Source organism: Equus przewalskii, chromosome 10 (assembly GCF_037783145.1).
Source record: "Equus przewalskii isolate Varuska chromosome 10, EquPr2, whole genome shotgun sequence".
NCBI lineage: Eukaryota > Metazoa > Chordata > Mammalia > Perissodactyla > Equidae > Equus > Equus przewalskii.
In genome coordinates this window covers 44,584,366-44,608,815 of record NC_091840.1, presented here as the reverse complement: position 1 = coordinate 44,608,815, position 24,450 = coordinate 44,584,366, and the positions used below count along the sequence as shown (strand labels likewise).

Sequence of the window (24,450 nt, the reverse complement as noted above, 5' to 3'; positions counted from 1 at the left end):
ATACACACTCTTTAAGCCAGCAGCTTCACATCTAGAAAACTATTTCAATGAAATAATGAGAACAATGTACAAAGATACACAAGTATTCTTTGCAGCATTCATTAATTCAAACAATATTTACTGAAGCCTATTTTGTACCAGCCTCTGTAATAGAGTAAGGGAGTTATTCAGTGACCAAAACAGATAAGATGTGTTCTCTTAAAGTTCATATTCTAGTGCAGTTATATTATTGAAAAACTGGAAACGGTCTACACATATATTTACAAGGGACTGATGAAACAAATTACGGTGCAGGCTCACAATGCTCCAATCTTCAGCAGCTTCTTCCTACTGCACTGAAAAATCCAAACTTCTAACCACGATTTGGGGCTTGTCTAGCTCTCAGGCCCACATCTTGCTTTGCCCCTTGCTTCCTTGGCTTTGGTTATACTGACAGGTTCAACTTCTGGAAATACCAAGGTCTTTCCCCCTGCAGGGCCTTCATACTTCACACTTCCTACTTCCTCTTGCTCACACTCCCTGCTCTCTCCTCCTAACCAGCATCCTTGCTTTGCTGCCCCCCCCACCTCCCAACCCCTCCAAGCCCCTCACTTGGCAGTCTCCTTCCCAACCCTCAGGCCTCTGCTTCAGTGTCACCTTCTCAGAGAGGCCCTCCTTGACCACTCTACTTCAGTAGACAACTCCCTAACTAGCACTGCAATATTAGTTTCCTTCCTAGCACTTACTACAAGATGGAAGTTACATCTTGGCTTACTTATTTATTATCTGGCTCCCCCATGAGTCTAAGTTCCATGACACACAGAAACTTGTCTACTTTGTTCACCATGGTTAATTAATACCAAATACAGTGCCTGGTACATAATAAGTGCTTCATAAAGAATCAATGAATGGAACACCGCTATGCAAGTGTTAAGTGTAAAAGTGCTACAATTAGTGAACCAATATTGATACATTATTGGCACTGTTTTTTAAATTTTATTCTCCAATTCTTCATTGCTTGGATTCTTAAGTCTCTTTGGTTTCTCCCTCTATTTCTGTTCGTGCCCCCTCATCCCTGCAAATTTTTCTTAAGGAAACTGGGTTGTTTGCCCTGTAGATTTTCCCACAGTTTGGATTTTGTTGATTGTATCTACAAGTTATTAATTAACACGTTCCTCTGTCCCTTGTATTTCCTGTAAACCGCAGTCTGATGGAGAAGCTTGATTAGATTCAGGTTCCTTTTTTTTTTTTTAGCAAACTGCTTCACGATGGTGCTGTGTACTTCTACCAGGAGATGCATGTTTGGTTTTCTCTCTTTTTGTAATGTCAGCAGCCATTGATGGTCACTGCCCTGATCCACTATTCCCTTAGGAGGTATAAAAGAACGATATCCTATCTTTTCTTCTTCATTTATCAATTAAAACTCTGCTATAAAGAGATACTTCCCATTGTCGATGGATTAGTCATGCTGAGGCGCGAGTCAGACAGGAAAGGCAGTATGAGAACTGTCCCTTTATTTACCAGTACTCAGTTCGTACCAGTGGTTCCTTAGTGTCTTCAAAGGTGATAAATGAATTTTATTTATTTATTTTTTTAAGATTGGCACCTGAGCTGACAACTGTTGCCAATCTTCTTTTTTTTCCCTTCTTCACCTTCTCCCCAAACCCCCATAGCACATAGTTGTATATTCTAGTTGTTAGTGCCCCTGGTTGTGCTGTGTGGGACACCGCCTCAGCATGACCTGACAAGTGGTGCCATATCCGTGCCCAGGATCTGAACTGGTGAAACCTCGGGCCACCAAAGCGGAGTGCACCAACTTAACCACTAGGCCATGCGGCCAGCCCCGATAAATGAATTTTTAAAAATCATTATAACCAAATGGATTTAAACATATTTGATGTTTTCAATCCACTGTAGCTAACATTCTCACTGATGTTTGCATATCCCATCTTTGACCAGTAGAGCTTATTCAGGTTGCCTCCTGTATTAGTTTCCTAGGGCTGCGTAACAAACTACAGTCATGCGTCACTTAACAAGGATACTTTCTGAGAAACGCGTCATTAGGCAATTTTGTCATTGTGCGAACATCATAGAGTGTACTTACACAAATCTAGATGGCGCAGCCTACTACACCCCTAGGCTATGTTGTACTAATCTTATGGGACCACCATCGTATGCGCAGTCTGTTGCTGACCAAAATCTCTTTATGTAGCACATGACTACTACAAACTTGGTGGCTGAAAACAGAAATTCCTTCTCTCACAGTTCTGGAGACTGGAAGTCTGAAATCAAGGTGTCAGCAGGGTTGGTTCCTTCTGGAGGTTCTGAGGGAGAAACTGTTCCATGTCTGTCTGCTGTCTTCTGGTGGTTGCTGGCAACCCTTGGTGTTCCTTAGCTTGTAGGTGCATCACTCCAATCTCTGCCTCAGTCTTCACATGGCCTCCTTCCCTGAGTCTCTGTGTGCTAAACTGCCCCCTTCTTTCCAAGGACACTAGTCATTGCATTTGGGGCTCACCCTAAGCGCAAGATGATCTATCTTCAGATCCTTATTTAATTACATCTTCAAACACCCTACAGTCATGTGTCGCTTAACAATGGGGACACATCTGAGAATGCGTTGTTAGGTGATTTTGTTGCTGTGCAAACAGCACAGAGTGTACTTATACAAACCCAGATGGTCTAGCCTACTACACTCTATGGTCCTAATCTTACAGACCCACCATGGTATAAGTGGTCTGTCGTTGACTGAAATGTCCTTATCCGGCATATGACTGTATTTCCAAATAAAGTCACATTTACAGGTACTGGGGGTTAGGATTTGGACATATCTTTTTGTACAATAAACCCACTATAGGGGCTGGCCCCGTGGCTGAGTGGTTAAGTCCGCGCGCTCTGCTGCCGGCGGCCCAGTGTTTCGTTGGTTCGAATCTTAGGCACGGACATGGCACTGCTCATCAAACCACGCTGAGGCAGTGTCCCACATGCCACAACTAGAAGGACCCACAACGAAGAGTATACAACTATGTACCGGGGTGCTTTGGGGAGAAAAAGGAAAAAATAAAATCTTAAAAAAATAAAAAATAAACCCACTATAGCTCCTGAGTCCTGAAATGATCTCACAGTCTTTGATACTTTTCTTGCTTTTTGTATGACATGACGTTCCTGTCTCATCTTGTACTTCTCCTGCTCCAGACCTAGAATTAGTCATTTCTCCAGGAATCTCTGGTTCCTTTGAGTGGAAAATGGTATTTAGACATCACAATATAGGTGCTAAGGATGTATTTACTTTTATAATCAGTAAAAATAATTTTCACTAAATAACAAAAAATTGGCTACATCCATCGTGCATCATCAAAATGGTCTCTGATCTACTAATACTTCTAGAACTTCTAAGAATATATTCTAGAAAAATAATGCAAAATATATTAGATGTTCTTTGTAGGATTACTTATAAAAGCAAAAACTTGAAGCAGCATGCACAATTACTGGGAATACTGATAAATAATTTATGATACAGTCCCTTAATAGAATATTATGTAGTCATAACGATGATGGTAATAAAGACATTGGAGCAACAGGAGTAATGCTAATGCTATGAGGTTAACAACAACAAAAGGATATGAAAGTGAATTAAGATTATAGCATACAAAACTATGTTGATGAAAAATGACTGAAAGAAAAAACTCCAAATTGCTAACATGATTATTTGAGGATGATGGGATTCAGTCATTATTTTTAGAGGGTTTTTTTTTTTGGTACCATGGTTATCTTACTTCTAAAATACTATATTTGTATGTGTATGTCTTTTTCTTTCTGCATACACACAAAATAGTTAAACAGTGCTTTTTCATCAAAGAACTCTGGGACCCCTACTTTTGAGGTCCTCATAGATACTGCTGTCCTGCTCTGGGAGTTTTGGGGCTAAATGGATTGCTGTCTCTGGCTTCAAGTCCAAACCTTTACAGATCATTCCTTGTGTGACTCAATGTGCCCGCGTCCCAAAACAGAGCACACTGCTGCCTCCGCCTCTGGCTGGTTTAACCTCAACTGTGAAGTTTCAGGGGGAATACTTCTTATTTGGCCTCCTGTATTCTTGCTCTGGCTCACAGGTGCTCCGAGCTGTACTGTCTGAACCATAATTTATGACTGCCTCCCTATGATCTAGATATGTGTAAATACTAAGTTCAAAAAAGGGAGAAGAACAGAATCTTTCCCAATTATTTCCTTTCTCTTGGCCTTAGGTGAATTCCAGGCCACATGTGAAAAGGAACTTCTAATTCCACATCTAAGGCTGAATGGAAAATTATTCTGGGTCTTCCTTCTGCTAACGGGGAGCTCCAGTAGAGGCATCACCCTTTCCTGCTTCCCAGTTCCTGGACGTCAGCATCTAAACAATGGTTAGGATTGGTGAGGATCCAAACAAGGCAGATTGAGAATGCTATGTAAATTCCAGGAGATACCTAAAAGCCCAAAGGATTTTGCTGAGCCTAGTAACGCTTCTGAGAATGGAATGGAATAACTGGCTGTGACTCACCACCACCAAAGGCTGGGTCCTTGGACCATTAAGTTTGTTACTGCTTTTCTCATACAGGAGACGATGCTACTGACCTACTTCCAGGAGGGCATGCCCTTTGAGTGGCTTACACAACTTCAGGGAGGAGACCAGCCACACAGTCTTGCCCAGGCTTTTTTTAACAAGGCTCTTTTGTAAGATGGCTGCCTGTCCCGTCTTCTGGCTGGCCAGCCAGTTTTTCTGTATGGGAGGCCAACCGGTCTGCCCAAAGTAGTATGTGGCCTTGTTAGGCCCATACTCTTACCTACTGAGCTAAGCGGCCCAGATGGTTAGGAAAAGGAGGTGGTGAGTGGGCAGCCAGGGTGGCTCACCTGCTGGGTGGTGGCCAGACAGTACTCTGCTGTGCTCAGGATGCTGCAGATGAGGCAGAGCTCCTCTAGAGTGAACTTGGCTACTTCTGAGCCCTCCTTTTCCTTGAGGAGGCTGCTGATGGTCAGCCCTCCACCGCTGCTTGTGGTTCTGAGGAAAAGGAACAGGAACTAGTCAGGCTGGGACTTCTCATTTGCTTCCTGAACTGGAAACTGCACATCTTAAGACAAAGAAAAGGGGGAAGGAAAGGCTGGACACAACCCCAACAAATCTGCATACAATGAGTCCTTTTCCTATTGACCTTACCTTGACTAGCACCTGTTTAAATTTTTGGACCACCAGAAATAGGAAGAGACAATTCCAACAGTTAGCCAGTAATCAGTCCTTTTAACTATGATGACTCCGATACTTACAGAGAAGGCTGCTGAATGGCCTCTCTGCTTAGCTTGGAATTTCCTGATCTGTAGAGCTCATTCGGGATCATCGGGAGCACAAAAGCTGGTTCCCCAATTGCTTCCCTCAGTTAAGAAAATTCTCCCCAGAAATTTGTATGTTGTGCTTGTGGATGGGTACGAAAGTGAACGTTAAGACATGGTTCCTGCCTAAAGAAAGCCCTGATTGCCTCAAGAGACCAAAAAGCATCTCATCCCTTCCTACTGATCTAATCACGTGTTCACAAAATGTGAAAATGCAGTTATAAAACTTCCTGCTTTCTCAACTGTGAGGTTCTATTTTTTTTCCCAAAAGAAGATAGAATCCAATGACATTTACCTTAAAAATAAAAGAGAAATTTCTCCTTGAAAAAACAAACAAACCCTAAAACCGCCAAGTCTTACTGATAATAAAGATTTGAAAACATCTTAATTTCCAGCACTTAGAAGGGTGTGAGGACACTGGCACTCTCTTCCCCTATGGGTTAGGAGCATTAAGTTGTGCAACCTTTCTGGAGGTATATTTCAGGAGCTTAAGAAAACATTTAGACTATTTCACCCAGTAGTTCTACTTCTGTTCAAGTATGCTTTTCTGGGTGTTACTTAAAATACCAAAATAGTGACCCCAACCTAAATGAGCAACTACAAGAATGATCAATAAGAACTTCAGAAACTAACTGAGGTTCTTCTGTATGTTGGATTATCGTGGCATCATTAAGTGTTCTGATGAATATCTACTGTCACTAGTGCTGATGTGCTGACTGCTCTCTGTTGGCCTCTCGGATCCATTCTCTGCTCTGCTCTGCTCTTTCCTTCTCAATGGCTTGGGAGACTGACCTCTACAGACTTATCACCCAGGCTCCCTGGCCCTCTGGCCTCCTCATAGTTTCAGCCAACAGGAGATGTGGCAGGAAGTTGGAGAGGTAGAGGGAGAAGAAGTCTGAGTAATAATTAGTCCTCCTATTCCCTTTGCTTCAGTGTGGTCCTGGCACTGATGCTGGCCCTGTATGACTACAGTTTCTGTGGGGCAGTCCTTTGTCCTCAGTCCCAGTTCTCAAGTGAGTTTTAAAGTAGTAAAAATTACCCACTAGTGTTTGGATGCTTCAGAATCCTCTGTTGGTTCCTTTCACCTTGCCCCTATTTCTGTGACTAGCTGCTTTTGTACCCATATCCCAGCTGAGCGCACCGTTTGTTTCCTGCTGTGACACTGACTAATACACATGCGACAATGCTCACAGGATGATGTTAAGTGAGAACACCAGGGTATAAAACTATTAGCAATATATCAAAAAGATTATGCACCATGATCAAGTGGGATTTATACCAGGGACACAGGGATGGTTCAATATCCGCAAGTCAATCAACGTGATACACTACATCAACAAAATGAAAAACAAAAACCACATGATCATCTCAATAGATGCAGAGAAAGCATTCGACAAGATCCAACACCCATTTATGATAAAAACCCTCAGTAAAATGGGTATAGAAGGAAAGTACCTCAACATAATAAAGGCCATATATGATAGACCCACAGCCAACATCATACTCAATGGACAAAAACTGAATGCCATCCCTCTGAGGACAGGATCAAGACAAGGGTGCCCACTTTCACCACTCCTATTCAACATAGTACTGGAGGTGCTGGCCAGAGCAATTCGGCAGGAAAAAGAAATAAAAGGAATCCAAATAGGTAACGAAGAAGTAAAACTCTCGTTGTTTGCAGACGACATGATCTTATATATAGAAAACCCCAAAGAATCCACAGAAAAACTATTAGAAATAATCAACAACTACAGCAAAGTAGCAGGGTATAAAATTAACGTGCATAAATCAGTAGCATTTCTATACACTAACAATGAACTAACAGAAAAAGAACTCAAGAACTCAATCCCATTCACAATCACAACGAAAAGAATAAAATACCTTGGGATAAACTTAACCAAGGAAGTGAAGGATCTATACAATGAAAACTACAAGACTTTCTTGAAAGAAATTGGTGATGACATAAAGAGATGGAAAGACATTCCTTGCACATGGATTGGAAGAATAAACATAGTTAAAATGTCCATACTACCTAAAGCAATATACAGATTCAATGCTATCCCAATCAGAATCCCAAGAACATTCTTCACAGAAATTGAACAAACAATCCTAAAATTCATATGGGACAACAAAAGACCGCGAATTGCTAAAGCAATCCTGAGCAAGAAAAACAAAGCCGGCAGAATCACAATCCCCGATTTCAAAACATACTACAAAGCTACAGTGATCAAAACAGCATGGTACTGGTACAAAAACAGGTCCACAGATCAATGGAACAGAATTGAAAGCCCAGAGATAAAACCACACATCTATGGACAGCTAATCTTCAACAAAGGAGCAGAGGGCCTACAATGGAGAAAAGAAAGTCTCTTCAACAAACGGTGCTGGGAAAACTGGACAGCCACATGCAAAAGATTGAAAATTGACCAGTCTTTTTCACCACACACCAAAATAAACTCAAAATGGATCAAAGACCTAAAGATTAGGCCTGAGACAATAAGTCTTTTGGAAGAGAATATAGGCAGTACACTCTTTGACATCAGTTTCAAAAGAATCTTTTCGGACACTGTAACTCCTCAGTTGAGGGAAACAATAGAAAGAATAAACAAATGGGACTTCATCAGACTAAAGAGCTTCTTCAAGGCAAGGGAAAACAGGATTGAAACAAAAAAACAGCTCACTAATTGGGAAAAAATATTTACAAGCCACTTATCCGACAAAGGGTTAATCTCCATAATATACAAAGAACTCACACGGCTTAACAACAAAAAAACAAACAACCCGATCAAAAAATGGGCAGAGGACATGAACAGACATTTCTCAAAAGAAGAGATGAATATGGCCAATAGACACATGAAAAGATGTTCATCATCGCTAATCATCAGGGAAATGCAAATCAAAACTACACTAAGATATCACCTTACACCCGTTAGATTGGCAAAAACATCCCAAACCAAGAGCGACAAATGTTGGAGAGGTTGTGGAGAAAAAGGAACCCTCAGACACTGTTGGTGGGAATGCAAACTGGTACAGCCACTATGGAAAACAGTATGGAGATTTCTCAAAAAGTTAAAAATAGAAATACCCTATGACCCAGCCATCCCATTACTGGGTATCTATCCTAAGAACCTGATATCAGAAATCTCAAGAGTCCGTTGCACCCCTATGTTCATCGCAGCATTATTTACAATAGCCAAGACGTGGAACCAGCCTACATGCCCAGAAACTGATGATTGGATAAAGAAGATGTGGTATATATACACAATGGAATACTACTCAGCCATAAAAAAAGACAAAATTGGCCCATTCACAACAACGTGGATGGACCTCGAGGGTATTATGTTAAGCGAAATAAGCCAGTCAGAGAAAGACGAACTCTCTATGACTCCACTCATAGGTGGAAATTAGTATACTGATAAGGAGATCTGATCGGTGGTTACCAGGGAAAAGGGGGGGTGGGGGGAGGGCACAGAGGGGGAAGTGGTGTACCCACAACATGACTAACAAAAATGTACAACTGAAATCTCACAAGGTTGTAATCTATCATAACATTAATAAAAAAAAAAAAACAACTATTAGCAATATAGTTCCAATTCTGTTAAACAAACAAACAAAAGGACATAATCACACTATATATATAAACAAAGAAGGGCAAAATATATACCAAAAGGTTAAATTTGTCTTCTCTGGGTGGTGAGATTACGGGTGATTTTTATTTCTGTCTTTGTGTTTCCTAAACTATAATGAAATTGTATTATTTTGATAACCAGGATAAAAGTTATTAAAATTTTTAAAATAATTTTTGTCATAGTCAAAGAAACTCTCCTTGGTAAAATATACTTGTTACTTCAAATCCCTTGAAGAGCACACAGATTTTATTTTCTCTCCTCCTCCCACATATGACACATTTTAGTGACAATGACAGAAACTAATTCCTGAATTGTTGAATTTAGCCAGGAGGATGATTTATAAATACTAAATTCCAAAGCATTACTTTAGATTTAGATTACTTTAGATCTATTGTTATTTTATTACAATCAAAACTCCTATATAACCAAAAAAAGTCTCAACCCTCTAGCTGAACGACCCATTTATTTTAAGTAATAAGCAATATAAGAACATCCTAATGCTCCAGAATAATACAGTGAAGTCACTATAATCAGGAGCTGTGCTATATAAACCCCTACCCCCGAATCCCACCACATCTTTAAACATTAGACTCTTCCCAGGACAGCAAGATACACACACCAGAAGAGAGACTTTAGAATGTAATCAGACTGAGGGAAAGCAGATTCATGCCTCCCTTCTACTTATCATCCCAGGGCATACTGTCATTGAGTGAGACCTGAATGAAACTGCCCATGCTGTTTAAAAGGTATTTCCACCACCACCCCACTTTTTTTGCCAAGTACCTAGCCCTGAAGCCATGTAAATTAAACACAGATATAATGGGACTGATTCCCTTAGTCCACTGTGGTAAGGTCTGACCTATGCTGGCGGCCAGTGTGGGCATTTCCTTTAATGGTCTTGATCAGCTGGAATCTCATTAGAGAGGAAATAGCCTCAGACCCTTGGGAACTCAATAAGGGTGTTTTCTTCCTTGATACTCTTAACAGTTCAGTAAACAACTTCAGAGTGGATTTCTTTAAAGATTCCCATATTTAGGTATATTCATTTCACCACTCGGACCAGGAAGAACAGGACTCACTTGGGCAGGTTGCCAGAGAGGATTTTCCAGGCGTATTCTCGAAGGTACTTCTGAAAAATGGTGGTCAGGGCGATCATTGGCTCCCCTGTGCTGAGCTGAGAGCACTGCACCATGCACTTCTTGTAGTAGACAAAGAGGTCAGCACAGCTGGGGAGCACGGCACCCCCTTCATCAGTGTTGGGCTTCGGTGGCCCCTGAGCTTTGAAGTCGGCCACAAACCGATCTATCAGCTCTCCAAGGTTTCTAGGAGGAAGAAAACCTGAAATGTTATTTTATTTCAAGAAAGATAAAGCAAGTGTGCTTCACTGCAATGAGCAAATCATTCCCAATGCTTTTTACATTTAAAATTGGATCCATTTTTATCAATATCATCATTGACCACCACCACCACTCCTACAGCAACAGCAGCAACAGCTCTGGCATTTGTGTGCTGCTTTAGACTTTTCAAGACATTTCATGATCACATGTGACTCCAAGCCCCTGTGAGGGAGATAAGGTATTACTGGACCCTTGAAGAGATGAAAAAATTAAGGCCTAGAAAGTTTATCACACAATTTAGCGGCAGAACGGAGCCTAGAATCCACCATTTAAGTGTGTGCACTGGTCCTCTTACCATATTAGTACCATCGCCCCCTTTCTACAAGTGAAAACCCTAAGCAATGATAATGATCATTTTCTGAATACTTATGATGTACCAGGCACTGTGTCAGTGTTTTATAAGCGTCATTTCATTGAACTTCACTTAATCTTCACAACAACCTTATGAAGTAGGTACTAGAACTACCCTCATTTTCTTTTTTTTTTTTTAAGGAAGATTAGCCCTGAGCTAACATCTGCTGCCAATCCTCCTCTTTTTGCTGAGGAACACTGGCCCTGAGCTAACATCCGTGCCCATCTTCCTCTACTTTATATGTGGGACACCTACCACAGCATGGCTTGCCAAGCGGTGTCAAGTCCGCACCCGGGATCCGAACTGGCGAACCCCGGGCTGCTGAAGGGGAACATGCGAACTTAACTGCTGCGCCACCGGGCTGGCCCCACTACCCTCATTTTCAAAAAGCAAGGTGCAGAAAAGTTGAGGACCTTGTCCAAGGTCCTACAGCAAGAGCGTGGGGGAACCAGGATTCAAAACCAAGCAGCCTGGCTCCAGACCTCACGCTTTTAACTACTCTACCCTATTCCTCCTAAAAACAAAAAATGGTTATGATGGGAGCAAATATTTAGATATCATTAACCTAAATGTGCCCACGAGACAGATACTTAAACAAAGAGAAACTGTAAAGAAATATTCTAATGCTTTCTTTCTCTTTTAATGTAGTTTTTCCCTAAAACTCCCAGAACCAAAGGTGTAAAAAGTCTTGGGAGAAGACAGGGCATGCGCAGCTCCAGGCTTGCCCCGGGTTATGGTGGTGGTGATGGTTGCAATTTTTCTCCCATTTCCCCTTCAAACATCACTGACTTTGCCTCAGATGCACTGAGCCTTCACCAGTTAGAACCCAGCGGGGCTATATTAATTGTTCTCTGCACAGTTGTGCTGTGTGAGACATGGAAGGGGTCCCCACCTCTCCTGACATTTTGCATCTTTTTAGGTTGCTGTCTAGGGCTACAGGAATCCAGCTGTGCTTTTAACATGTATTTATATAAGAGTCAAGAAGAAAAAGACAAGAATCACACACAGCATCAATTAGCAGGAATAGGAGAAAACTGACATTTTACTCAAGAGCTTTTGTTATTGGAAGTTTATTACATCCAGATGTGGCCATTCTGCTCTCAAAGAACTTCGGGTCTAGGCTGGAGTCTGTGGTGATGGTCAGCAAGCAGGGGAGGAACTCATTAGTTGACCTTGGAAAGCTCCAAGGTCACCACCCCTACTCCTCACAATCTCTTCTTGCTTCGCCTTTCCATTTAATCTCCCCACTCTCCTCCACAGTGACCCTACTCTCCCACCAGACTCACCTCAACTGCCCCCTGCTCCATCTCTATCCCAACTCTGTGCTTTTGCCCAGATGCCTCCCCTGGCCAAGATGCTCTCTCATCACCTCTCTACTCATCCTTCAAGTTCCACTCAGGGGGCACCCAGACAACTCCTACTCACATCAATCCTCTGTCTAAATTTCAACTTCTGTCATTTGTAACACACTGACACTTCATGTTTTTAACCCTTTTACTATACAGTGTAAGGATGTCAAATATTCAAGAAACAAGCCACCTTCTCCCACTCTAGACCCACAGCAGGCAATGCTCATTAATAATGGCTCACTTTTTCACTGATCTTTGGCAGAATTTCAGAATCCTTCTTGAGACAACACTCTAGCCAGTCACTTCTAATAAGCTGAAGTTGGTAGAAAAAGGTACAAGCTGCTTGCTATACAGTAGAAGAATCTTCTCTGTTTCTGGTACGTTATCATAAGCTCCTTGAGAGTTGGGAAAATGTTTATGTTACTTCTGCTCCCCCTAGGCCCACCCCTCATGCTCATGGTGAAGCTAATCTCTCAATTTTGTTCATGCCCAATACAGAACCAGCTGATCAACCTCCAGACTGTGTTCCTAAGGGATGGGGATGGAAGGGTAGGAGGTGGGGGCTGGGTGGGGGCTGGAGCAGTGGCAGAGAGCCTGTAACAGAAGGCAAAAGGTTCCACTTGAGTCTTCTTGTGAGAGATTCTCATCTCCAAACCTATAGTGCCAACCAAAACAGGGGCCAGAGCTCTGCAGTGTTTTTACTTTAATCACTCATCTAACTCCCCTAGAAGCTGAAGCTGCTTCTCACCCACTTCCTATTTCAGAGCCAACCTGATGCGTAAAGTCATAAATTAATTACAATCATAGAACATAAAGAAAATTTACACTGAAACACTCCAAAGATCTTCCCTATTGTGCAGAATGTCTACCAGGTTACTTTTGACATTGTTCCCTCATGCGGATGAGAAATAAACCAGTCAGAGTAACCTTCCCCTCCCTTCCACCTTCCACTCTTTGCATCAGCATGCTCCTATGCCATACAGAACATTAGAAAATGAGTAATCAATGTTTCGCAGAATAGAAGAGTAGAAGTTACCCCGATGGGAATGGGTAAGGTTCTTAGTTTGAATAGATGATCACTCCAATCAACTATGGACTGAGCACTGAGTATGCATAAGGCTCTGCGGGCTGTAAGTGTAAGACACAAATGAATTCAACTAGAAAAAAAAAGCAAAGGTTATTGTTTCTTCTAGGCACCAAACACTATCCTGAGTTTTGGCAAGATCTTCCAGGACGAGAGGAGAAGGGGATGTGTGGCATCTTGACCTGCAGACTGGCATCACAAGGAGGTGCCTTTTATACCCTAAAGCAATTACAATCAAGGCAGTTTATAAACGGCTGAGTCCCGATCAAGGTGCTGCAGGGCTAGAAGCTTTGATATTCGGATTTCAAGACAGCAATAAAATGCTAATTTTTCAGTACAGACAATACGAACAATTTGTTTTAAACAAAAGAAACAGTGAAAACTAGAGAGAAAATTTCACAGCAGATTCAGGTGAAAGAACAAAGGGACGGAATGAGAAGTGAGCACAGAATACGGTGAGAGGAAGAGGGGATGGGAAGGAGGGGAGGGGTTTGGCTGAGGTAGAAGATACAAACTGAGAAAAGTTTGCTCTGCAGTTTGATTCATAGGTTCCTCTGTATTCCCATAGTAAATATTCATATCTTGATCCTTTCACGCTGTGTACCACAAGTCTATCTTTCCCACTAGTATATACGCCTACAAACTAGACACAGTGCTGGGTGCATTATAACTACAATCTTGCTTAATCTTCACAATAGCCCTGAGTAGAAGGCATTATTATCCCCATTTTATGAATGAAGAAATTGAGGCTAAGAAGAATAATATAACTTGCCCTAGGTCACAGAATTTATTGGAGCTGGAATTGGAACTTGGGTCTGTCTGACTGCAAAGCCAAGCTCTATCCACTATACCATGCTTTGATTTCAAAACTGTAAAGCACTATACAGATATACGATATTATGATTACTGCTGTTATTTACTGTCTCTCCAGCTTTAAGAAACATGTCATGGATGTGGATGGTGTCTTTTACCTTCTTCCTCGTAGCTTGAGCTTTTTGCCCAAGAACTATATAAGCATTTCACAGGGCCATGTGAAATACTGCTGAGAGTTCCACTGATAAATAAAATGACGTAGGAATAAAGACTATTGCAGAGTATCAGTAGAGGGAAAGATAAAAACATGAAGAGAAGAAAAACCACCCTGCAGACGAAGCTTATCTACGAATGACCAAGGCAGTTTCGTCTAGTGGATCTGCAGTTGATATTCACAGAAACAATATTCTAATTGGCCTGAAAAGTACTGATGGTGCTGGGAGAGGAAGATGGTAGTCAGAAAAAGTTGGCAAGGAGGTGAACATGGGCAAAGTGGCTTAAGATCCCCAGGAAGTTACAGCAATTTGTTAATTCAGGGGTACTCAAACTAACTTGCGTCCCATCCCCTTCCCTTTGGTTGGGGCCAAGGATTTGGCTCTAGTGTGGCCAGTAGGTTGGGGAGCCAAGGTCTGGCTTGAGCACAACTGGGAGATGGGTTACACACAGGTAAATGGAGCAAGTAAGTAAATACATGGAGGATACAAGTTTCTCTCTGCTGTAGAAAGTAGTTACAGACATGGAAAGGGGGAGGCTAACACAAACCCGGTGGTGTTCGATGAGAATTGGAGGTATCAGCATAAACCATAGGTTTTAATATATGAATAGGCATAAAAGTAGATATAGTAGATATTTCTTAGCTCTCTCAGCTGAGAAGACCTAGAAGCATGACCCTTAAGCAGTAGTGAACATACCTAATGCTGAGAACTTAGTTTCTAAATATCATTCTCCACCAAAGGAACAAGGAACCCCGGAAAAATGGATGACTCCAGGGCTGGGGTAGGAAAGTGCAAGACGAGTCTGGTATATTTTGTTGTGCCTGAAAGGAAGTGCTCAAAAAGGGAAAGGGGCATGCAAAAAGGATGAAAAACTAGCTTGAAGGGGTTTCAATGGCCAAAGCTGGGACAATGTGAGCATTAAATAACAATGGATCCTGGAAGAGAAAAAGAACATTGGTGGAGAAACTGGTGAAATCCAAATAAGGTCTGGAGTTTACTAAAGAGAACTGTACCAATGTTAACTTGCTGGTTTTGATAATTGTACTATGGTTCTGTAAGATGTTGACATTAGGGGAACTTGGGAGAAAAGAATATGGGAAATCTATACTATTTTTGGAATTTTTCTCTAGGCCTCAATTTATTCCAACATAAAGTTAAAAAAAAAAAAAGATAGCAATGGCTTTAATCCATTGAATAAAATAGGAATCCACAAATCCATGCTGATATAAATAAACAGGAAAAAGAGAAAGCTTTTTCTTAAAATATACTGCCAACTAATAAATGTAGAAGAAATGATGGAATTGGAAAAATCATCATTTGACAACTATCTTAGTAATAAATGATTCAGGCAAGCATCATCATTAGGTGGTAAAATAAATAAGTGAAAGATGAGAAAAAGGCTATTTGTATGGTTTCAAGTTTTCTCCCAACACTTATTAATTACTTATTAATAAATAGAGAAACCTGGCAGACACCATCTAAACCAAGTAATAAAAATGAACTCCACGAGTTGTGGGACAAACTGAGACTGGGTATAGCCTCCTGATATGAATTACTGAGAAGAACACAGCACCATTTCTGCATAAATCATAAGTCGTGAGAAAATATCAGTCAAACTTACACCGAGGGACATTCCACAAAATGACTGGGCTGTACTCTTCAAAATTTCAAGGTCATGAAAGACACAGAAAGAGTGAGTCATTCTTCTGGATTGAAGGAGATCAACGACATACGACAAATGAATGCAACCTGGAATGGATTCTGGGTCTATAAAAAGGATGATTGGGAAAACTGGTAAGATGGAATGGGGTCTAACGGATTAAATGGTAATATTGTATCGATGTTCACTTCCTGATTTTGATGGTTGCACTGTGGGCACGAGCCAGCCCTGGTGGTCTAGTGGGTAACATTTGGCACTCTCACTGCCGTGGCCCAGGCTTCCTTTCCAATTCAGGGAACCACAACACCCATCTGTCGGTTGTTATACTGTAGCGGTTGCATGTTGCTGTGATGTTGAAAGCGATGCCACCGGTATATCACATACCAGCAGCCTCACCCATGGTGAACGGGTTTCAGCAGAGTTTCCAGACTAAGACAGACTAGGAAGAAGGATCTGGTTACCCACTTCACAAAAAACTGGCCATGAAAACACTATGAATAGTAGTGGAGCATTGTCTGATATAGCGCCAGAAGGTGAGAGGATGGCGCAAAAAGATCAGGCAGGATTCTGCTCTGCTGTACACAGGGTCACTAAGAGTCGGAATTGACTCAACGGCACCCACAACAAATTGTGAGTAAGTAGATCGTGTCCTTATTTATAAGAAACCCACGTTGAGGTAATATCAAGTAGTATTGGGGCATCTTGCCTGCGATTTGAGAATTCAAATCGCTCAGAAAAAATATGTATGTGCACATATATGTGAGTATGTGTGTATATGTGAGTGTGTATGCGACAGAGGAGGGAGACAGAACTGTGAGCTGCGGAATCTGGGTGAAGGACATACAGGAGCTCTGTGTACAATTCTTGTAACTCTTTTGAAAGTTTGCAAGTAATTCAGAATAAACAACAAACAATATTAGAGACTCGAGGCTTGACGAAGCTGGGAGGGGCTCTACTTCAACAACAGCTATTATAGGGAACTCAGGAGGAGGGGCAGAAATGGTGTCACTACTAATTTCTCTGACTGAGAATGTCACCGAATGGAGCGAAGAAAGGGCCGATGCAGAGAAATTTCTTCTGCAAGAGTCAGCCACAGAAAATCATTACATTCCCAAGAGCAGAAGATACACTAACTTCTTCCTTGAACATAAGCAAAAATTGAGAAAGCCATTTAAAGCACGTAAGGACAGCTTAGCCCAACCCGCTGAAGACGTGACTTTAGGGACCTCCCGACTTCCTGCCCCCTCTCTGGGTACTGGCTCTGCAGTCCTACTGCTGTTTGGCTTTTGGCTGGGGCAGGTGCTGCCAGAACCTTTCCTGGGGAGATGAGAGGGTGGGAGGCTGGGGAGATGAGAGGGTGGGAGGCTAGGGAGAGGTGAGGGTGGACCCGATGCCAGGCCCAACAGAAAGCTGGCCACGCTGATCAGGCCACCCAACCGCCTGAGTCTGGAACAAGATCACAGAGACGGCAGGGCAGGCACAGTTCCGGAGCACTGTTTACTTGTGCCAAGCGCCAACATGTCGTCTCATTTCATCCTCACCACTAATCCTGTGAGGGGCGCATTATGAACTTCACTGTAGAGGGGACAAAACAAACCCAGAGAAGTTAAGGACCCTGCTTGAGGTCCCAGGCTGGTGAGTGTAGAGCTCTGACTCAAATCCAGGTCTGTCTGGCATCCAGGCCCACGCTCTTTCCACTACACTGTGCTGGGTCTCTGTCATCCGGGAGCTTGTGACTGGTCTAAGATTTTCCTTCCTTGCAGATTTTTTGAGTCAGAGTTACAACAAGAGTAGTAATTTGTACAAAATCAGTCCCCACCTGAGTTTCTCCCTCCCCTTAGGACTTAAGGGAGGCAGGGCTTTGTAGAACCCCCTGAAATGATCCTCAAATAGTGTGTGGGTTTATGTGGATTTTTTTTGGCAAGAGGGTCTCAGGCTTTCATCAGGTTCTCAAAGGGATCTATGACTCAAATAAGGTTAATAACCACTGCTTTAGGCATTATTCTGTCTGATTCTCTCCTTTAACAGATGAGGAAATGGATTTCTTGAACTCTGTTTTCTACTTCAAGCTTTTGCTGCTTATTCTGGAGCGACAACAGCACAACCTACGCAGTTCTCCTACGAGGAGCTTCCGCTGCTGCCCTGGTGCTGTGGAAACATCCTAGGGAGGCCAAACGGCAGAAGCAGTGCCCAGCACTTCATTTTTCACAGAGAAATGGAGAGTCCCCAAGGAAGGGGGGTCTGGCTCTTTGCCCAAAGTATCACGAACAATGAGAATAGTTTATAAGAATCAAGGCCATGTGAAAACAGTAGATACCAGAATTATAGTAATTCAGAAAAATGACTCTTTCGACCAGGCAGATTTGGGGAAAGCACACGGTTATCTCAGATATGTACTTTAAACTCTGGACCCAACAGCTTTTAGGCCTTTTTAAAAATAAGAGTTTGAGATGATGAGAGAAGAAGGGACTTTGTCCAAAAGTAGGCATCCGAGGGGTTGTTTTAAGACCTGTTAATCTAATAGGCAAATAACTGATCTTTTTTCCCATCCCTCAGGGGTGTCTCATTAACTTTCTGAGAGAAAACTTTCTGGATGCAGAAGACAGGGTGCTTCCAAAGGACTAAGTGCCAATAATAACTAGTGCCCTGCTGCGTGCCTGCGGACACAGCCCAACGGCTAGAGAGCAGGAGGAAAGCCACGGCTTTACAACGCAAAAAACGTCACGGCAACTTTTCCTGGGGGTGAGGGGAGAAGCGAAGAGGCTGTTTTTGTTAACATAGAAGCTCTTTTACGAAGTTCATTTTCTAGGATTTTAATGTGAAGCATTTTGTAATTGGGGAGGAAAAAAGTAGAAGCAATCTATAAAATCAAATAGGTGGGTAATAATAATGTTCCACATAGTGATTACACTGGAAATATTGTCTTAATCTTATGGTTTACTGCTGAAACATGTTTGGAAACAATGCTTTCCCAGAGAACTCCCCTTGAGAACTTTCTCACAGCCACTTGCTCTCCCTGTGCAAGTCTCGTCCTTATAAGTGCGTTCTTGAGGCTGTAAGGCCTGCTCTAAGAGCCCGGGCCAGCCTGTCCCCAGTCAGCTCAGCCTGTTCCAGAAACCCAAGCTTTCTGAGAACTGTCTTCCAGCGTGGAAGAGCTTCCACAGTTACTCCGGCTGTGGACAGAGATTCAGGGATGAGGAGGGGTCTTCTTCCATTGCATGAACAACGGACGCTGGAACACGAATATACTCTTCTGGTGTGAGGAAACTTGCGTGCAGTGGGCCGCTTTGTAAAAATTTTCTGAAGCCTCTGAGTTTGTTAAAAGGATACATATTAAATGGATGATAATCCATAAAAGAAAATAACCCATAGGTCCATACTGACACAAATAAACAAACAAACAAATGGGGGAGAAGGGGAAGCTCTTCCTTACAGAAGTCCAGTTGGTCGGTGTAGAAGGAATGACGGAAACAGACAGTCAACACTTGGCGAACACTACAGTAATAAGCACTTTAGGCAGGAACCAGTAAGGGATGTCAAAATGAGTAGGCAAAGTGTGATGAGAAACAGATACGTACCTAGTGCCAAAGTCCCCTCACAAGATACTTATTAATCAGAAAGAGAAAAATAGTAGCTTTCCAGTGGAGAAAGCAGGTAGACACCACCTTAAGCAAGTGAGCAAAGTCAACATCACCAGTAATGGGACAAACCCATATGATGTGCCTCCTGATATGATGTACTGAGAAGGACACAACATCACCTCTGTGGTATTCTTGCCCTAAATGCATAATCTGGATTTAATTGAGAGCAAACCTCAGACAAACTGATACTGAGGGCATTGTACAAAGTAACTGGCCAATACTTTTTACAAGTGTCAAGGTCATGAAAGACAAAAAAAAAACAGAAGAACTATTCAAGATTAAAGGAGACTAAAGAGGTCTGACAACTAAATGCATGACTGATCTTGGACCAGAAAAAGGACATTCACAGACAATGCTACTTTCCTGATTTTGATAACTGTGGTTATGTAAAATGTTCACACTCTCCGGGGAAGCGTATAAGAGAATGTTTTATAACATTTTTCCAAGTCTAAATTATCTCAAAATGAAAAGTTAAAACAAATTATACTTGGAAACATATACATTAGAGATTAGGCTTCCTTTCTCCATTTTCCAGTGCCTGACACTGTAAAGCCTTGTGGGCTCACACATATAGCTATATAAGGGCTCAGTGCCCACGTAGGAAGGGGGTTTTGGGATCTGTTTGGGACCTTATGAAAGCCAAACTCAGGCTTCTGAGATTTATAGACACAATAAATGATAACATTCAAAGATATAAATACATCCTTAACAGGTTTCCAGGGAGACTCACAGGCAAGCCAAGTCCCTCCTTCAGCCTCTGGAAAGAGTTGTGCCCTTGTGAGGCCAAGCCATGACCAGGGGAGGAAGAAATGCAGAAAACAGCAAATGTCCATCACTCACTTGTCCTGGGACTCAATATACACATAGAGATGAGGCTCAAAACACTTGGAAACAATGCCATGAAATGGATTGTCTGGGACTTTAGGCTTCTTTGGCTGTAAAGAAAAAAAAAAAGAAAGAAAAAAGAAACCCTTTATTTCAGCCATCTTTGTAAATTTTCAAGCAGTTTCAAAGAAAACATCCCTTCCAAGTTCACTCCTAAGCTATGGATAAGAAGCATTCAATGTAACCAAACTGGGACCATGTCCTGCATTATGATTCATGCCAGCGTGAACAATAAGCCAGCTTTGTTAGCATCATTTACTTGCTTTGTACGGTGAAAGATTTACTGCTACTTTGATAACACATGCGTTTTCAATTTGGAAGCTATTCATCATCTGACTGATGTTTAAAAAATTTAAATCCTAGCTAATAACAGCACCTTATATTTGTACAGTACTTTAGAATTTCTAAAGTGTTTTCACATGATCTAATTTTGAAAGGCTCCGTCTACAGATTGCTATTATACGCCAAGTACTTTGACACGAAATAACATCTCATCTATTCCTCACAACAACTCTCAGTGTAAGAATTATTACTACTATTTTATACCTAAAGAAAGGGAGGCTCCAAGGCTCTAGCAGCCTGCCCAAAGGCACATGGTGAGGTTTCCTATCCCATAAACTAGAACTCTTCCTATTATATCATTGCTTTCCTGCAAAGGTTCCCAGTCTGTTGAATTTCATCAACAAGTAAATGTAAGAAAAAGAAGGCGGGGGGGCCAACATAGGGTTGCTAAGTTTTTATTTTGCTACTTCCTATTCTCACCACAAGTTCCTAAAAGAAAGAGTATTTTATACCCAAAATTTTATAAGGAGAAAATAGCAGCATAAACACAGTCCTTCCCAAGAAAAGACAGTTGGTGATCTTATACCAGACAGATAGACAGTTTTGTCTTTATTTTTTGCCTTGGACCAATGAAAAACTGGACCAGCACTGGTCCCCAGCTGATACCTGGAAACCACAGATATCCAGGTCAATCTAAGTAGGCAAGCATTTAAAAACTATATTTGCTACTTAATTCCTTTTCAAAACATCTAAAAAATAAACAAGGATCTTATTCTTTCTCTTTCGAAAAAAAGTCAATTCTATCTATTGTCAAACTCCAGAATAAGGACCCTGAGCCCTTGCTGGGGTTGATACTAGAGTACAATTTGGGTATAAATTGGCACCTACAGCATACTTGTTGAATTGAACTGCTCATATCTTTTAATAAATACAGGAAAAGCTAAGCCCCCTAATGATAGACAGAAATAATGATTTCCTTCTTCCAGTAATTTTTAAAAATAAAACATTGTAGGAGGCCGGCCTGGTGGCACAGCAGTTAACTGTGCATGTTCCACTTTGGTGGCCCAGGGTTTGCTGGTTTGGATCCCAGGTGTGCACCTACGCACTGCTTGTCAAGCCATGCTGTGGTAGGCGTCCCACATATACAGTAGAGGAAGATGGGCATGAATGTTAGCTCAGGGCCAGTCTTCCTCAGCAAAAAGAGGAGGAGTGGTGGTAGACGTCAGCTCAGGGCAAATCTTCCTCAAAAAAAAAAATAAATAAAAAATAAAATAAAACATCGTAATGGTTAAAAGCATCTGTAAAAACTGGTAATAGTGGTCAAAAATTAGATGTCACCTGTAGACATATCCTATTCAATCTCATATTTAGTTCTCTTCCCTTTTCACCTTCTAAGAGTTCCATGTCTTTAATTTTTTTGCAAGATTTCTAGAAACTCTGGTCCTTCCCTAATAACTGTAATCTGGGCCATTTTCACTTATCATCTAGGAGCCACTGCCAAAGTCAGGCCTCAGGCTGAGACTATAAGTGATGCTCAAGATGGGGTTCACTGAGCTTGAACTGGCTGGACTCAAAGTTCCACTTCATTTCATAGTTGCCCCGGGGATTTTCCACACTTCCATCAGTTTAAAATGGAGGATCCATGATGGAGTATAATGGTTGTGAGGGGGTGGTCCTCACCTATTTGTTTTATATTTTCCAAGTCAGTTATCTCTAGTTTTTGTTATTCTTTTCAAGAAGGTGACTTGTTAAATGAATAGCAAATGGATTTAATTTATTTAACTTTTGTAAGACTTGATATCCTGATTTTAGAATTGGAAAATACAGTCACTATACCCAGATATCTTTTTATTAATTAAAATATAATCATAAGTATTATAATAATTCCCTTTATGTATATTTTCTTCCTTTGATGAAAATATTCACACACCTGCAGGACAGCTTTTGGTAACTGTAAATGGGAGTTTATATAATACAGAATGTTTTAAATCAACATGCATATTTTATATTTGGCTTTATTTACTTTCTAATTTACATGTACTTCTCCAACTGACAATGTTTTAATTTATCACTTTATTTTATTTTATTTTTTTGTGAGGAAGATTGGCCCTGAGCTAACATTTGTTGACAATCTTCCTCCTTTTGCTTGAGGAAGATTGCTGCTGAGCTAACATCTATGCCAATCTTCCTCTACTTCATGTGGGATGCTGCCACAGCGTGGTGTGATGAGCAGTGCTAAGTCCGTGCCCAGGATCTGAACTTGTGAACCCTGGGCTACTGAAGCAGAGCGCACAACCTTAACCACTCCACCACGGGACTGGCCCCAATTGATCACTTTAGAATGGCTACATTATGAAATTTAAATGAAGTCTATAGATTAGATAATAGTACTGCACTGACGTTAAATTTTCTGATTTTGATCTGTGGTAACATAAGCGATGTCCTTTTTCTTAGGAAATATATATTGAAATATTTAGAGGTAAAGGGCATGGTATCTGCAAACTTGCAGATTGTTCTGAGAGAGAGACAGAGGGGGAGGGAAGGAGAGAGAGACAGAGAGGGAGAGAGAGAAGAGGAATGCGGAGGAAATGGTAAAGTAAATGTAGCAAAATGTCAACAATTGCTGAACCCAGGTGAAAGATATTCAGAGTTTCCTGTAATATTCTTAAAACTTTTCTCTAGGTTTGCCATTATTTTTTTTTTTAAGTAAAAAATAACAGTAAGAAACTTGGGAGGTGGGTGCCAACAGCCTGGCAGATAAGCCCTGATCCAGCGGTGCAGCGCTCTTAGGGAATGGCACATTGACACTCTGGAGGGCCCAGAGGACGACACCGCGTGGGGAAACAGACATCCACCCTGAGCAGAAAAGGGCTTAGAATCAATTTCCTGGTTTTGATGATGCACTGTAGTAATGTCAGCTGTCACCAATGGGGGAAGCTGGGAGATGAGTGCACAGGACCTCTCTGTACTCTGCAACTTCTGATGAGTCGATAATTATTTCAAAATAAAAAGTTTTTTAAAAAGTGGTTCAGGAGAGTTAGATTCTGAATGTGAAGAAATTTTAGGAATATCTTAACCTATTTATTTTACTTAGATTTTCCTTTTTTATATCGGCACAAAAGTGATATATGATAAAAACCTCTGTCGGGATAAGCCTGAATAGCTCATTCAGTATAAGTATAAAATATAGATTCTAAGTGATAAAAGAAAATGGTCACAGGACATTCCAACAAACTCATGTGGATCGGTCTTCCACAGCCCCTGTGCTTGACGAGGCCCCACAGAACACTCTGCATTCAGTGCTCAGAGGGCTGCACAATCAGACGGTGCAGACGTCCCACCCTCCCTGCAGGAGACTCTGCTCCGCCCGCCCCTGCCCACTAATGCCAGTCCTGACAGCGGGGAGAGACCTGCCACCACAGCTCTTGGCCCTCTTGCAGCGTTTTTAGTGTGAGTTGGAAGCAAGAGGGGAACAATGGGAGGCACTGCCTGAAGCTTCCTTCTTTCCCACAGGGCCGCCTCCTGTCTATAGCTGCTTTGTAAATGTGCTCATATTTAGATAATAGGTGCTGGAATTTCAGCTCACACTGGTGTCTCCCTTTGCACTGTCTGGCTCCCCAAAGGGTTGATTCTCAGCTTTAAGAATATACTAAGTCATTTAGCAGTAGCATTCAGGCTAGATTTCTGAGTGTGTGAATTCTGTCCAAAAGCTGCAGATGTTTAAGCTATTTCCTCCTGGAGTTTGATGGAATAATAAAAGGTTACTGTTGTCACAGTAAGGAGGTCTGCAGCTGGTCCCATTTCCT

General features: G+C 41.6%; 1 protein-coding gene across 1 annotated transcript in view; it reads right to left on the bottom strand.

Moving 5' to 3' along the window:
• The window catches only part of VPS53 (VPS53 subunit of GARP complex), a 138,138-nt gene that overhangs the window by 37,916 nt on the left and 75,772 nt on the right, over window positions 1-24,450 (bottom strand). The window contains exons 13-15 of the mRNA XM_070562842.1: window positions 20,318-20,412; window positions 10,046-10,288; window positions 4,864-5,011 (exon numbers count right to left, since the gene is read on the bottom strand). Of these exons, the coding sequence (XP_070418943.1) occupies window positions 4,864-5,011; window positions 10,046-10,288; window positions 20,318-20,412 (486 nt within the window). The remainder of the gene's footprint in view (window positions 1-4,863; window positions 5,012-10,045; window positions 10,289-20,317; window positions 20,413-24,450) is intronic.